At 42.3% G+C, this 1,550-nt stretch overlaps 1 protein-coding gene across 1 annotated transcript; it reads left to right on the top strand.

Moving 5' to 3' along the window:
- Positions 1 to 2: 2 nt before the first annotated feature.
- LOC120225117 (zinc finger protein 90 homolog) lies at positions 3 to 1,547 on the top strand (the record flags this gene model as incomplete). Its single annotated transcript, XM_039223347.1, has 1 exon — positions 3 to 1,547. A coding segment is annotated over one exon (1,545 nt), but the record flags the coding sequence as incomplete, so codon positions are not given.
- Positions 1,548 to 1,550: the final 3 nt, after the last annotated feature.

Below are 1,550 nucleotides of genomic sequence, written 5' to 3'. Positions count from 1 at the left end.
CTTGGGATGTTAGTAGCCAGTTAGAGAGGCACCAGGAAAACTGGAAAAGGTATCTGGGGCCAGATGCATCCACCCAGAAGAAAGTAATCACACCAGAGGAAACTTTTCAGCAAAATAAGTTTGGTGAAAACCCCAGATTGAACACAGTTCTGGTTACACAGCTGAATGTTCCTTCAAGGCCTAGTGAATGTGATACACTTGGAAGCAATTTGGGACAGAATTCAGATATAATTAATCAGAGTAATATCCTTGCAAAAAAGAAACCTTACAAATGTGATAAATGTAGAAAAGCCTTTATTCATAGATCATCACTTACTAAACACGAGAAAACTCATAAAGCAGAGGGAGCTTGCCCCATTGGTACAGATCAGGGGATTTATCCTGGAAAGAAACACCATGAATGTACTGACTGTGGGAAAACCTTCCTCTGGAAGACACAACTTACTGAGCATCATAGAATTCACACTGGGGAGAAGCCCTTCGAATGTAATGTGTGCGGGAAGGCTTTCAGGCATAGCTCATCCCTTGGCCAGCATGAGAATGCTCACACGGGAGAGAAACCTTACCAGTGTAGTCTCTGTGGGAAAGCCTTCCAGCGCAGCTCCTCCCTTGTTCAGCACCAGAGAATTCACACTGGAGAGAAACCCTATCGATGCAATTTATGTGGGAGATCTTTTAGGCATGGCACATCCCTCACCCAACATGAGGTCACACATAGTGGAGAGAAACCCTTTCAATGTAAGGAGTGTGGGAAAGCCTTTAGCAGATGTTCTTCCCTTGTGCAGCTTGAAAGGACTCACACAGGAGAGAAACCTTTTGAATGTAGCATATGTGGGAGGGCTTTTGGTCAGAGCCCATCCCTTTATAAACATATGAGGATTCATAAGAGAGGCAAACCTTACCAAAGCAATAACTACAGTGTAGATTTCAAGCACAGCTCATCTCTAACTCAAGATGAAAGTACTGTCAGTGAAGTGAAATCCTATCATTGTAATGACTGTGGGGAAGATTTCAGTCACATCACTGACTTTACTGATCATCAGAGGATCCATACTGGACAGAACCCCTATGAATGTGAGCAGAACTTTAATCAACAACCTATTTTTCATGCTGGAGAGAAACCCTATCAGTGTAATGTATGTGGAAAAGCTTTCAAAAGGAGTACAAGCTTCATAGAACATCACAGAATTCATACTGGAGAAAAACCCTATGAATGTAATGAATGTGGAGAAGCCTTCAGTCGACGCTCATCACTTACTCAACATGAGAGGACCCACACTGGAGAGAAACCCTATGAATGTATTGACTGTGGGAAAGCCTTTAGTCAAAGTTCATCCCTCATTCAGCATGAGAGAACTCATACTGGAGAAAAACCCTATGAATGTAATGAATGTGGGCGAGCCTTTCGGAAAAAAACCAATCTGCATGATCATCAGAGAATTCATACTGGAGAAAAACCTTATGCTTGTAAGGAATGTGGGAAAAACTTCAGTAGAAGCTCAGCGCTAACTAAACACCAGAGAATTCATACACGGAATAAACTGTAGAAG

Source organism: Hyaena hyaena, unplaced genomic scaffold (assembly GCF_003009895.1).
Source record: "Hyaena hyaena isolate Hyena2069 unplaced genomic scaffold, ASM300989v1 scaffold_1327, whole genome shotgun sequence".
Taxonomy (NCBI): Eukaryota; Metazoa; Chordata; class Mammalia; order Carnivora; family Hyaenidae; genus Hyaena; species Hyaena hyaena.
This window is presented reverse-complemented; position numbering and strand designations above follow the sequence as displayed.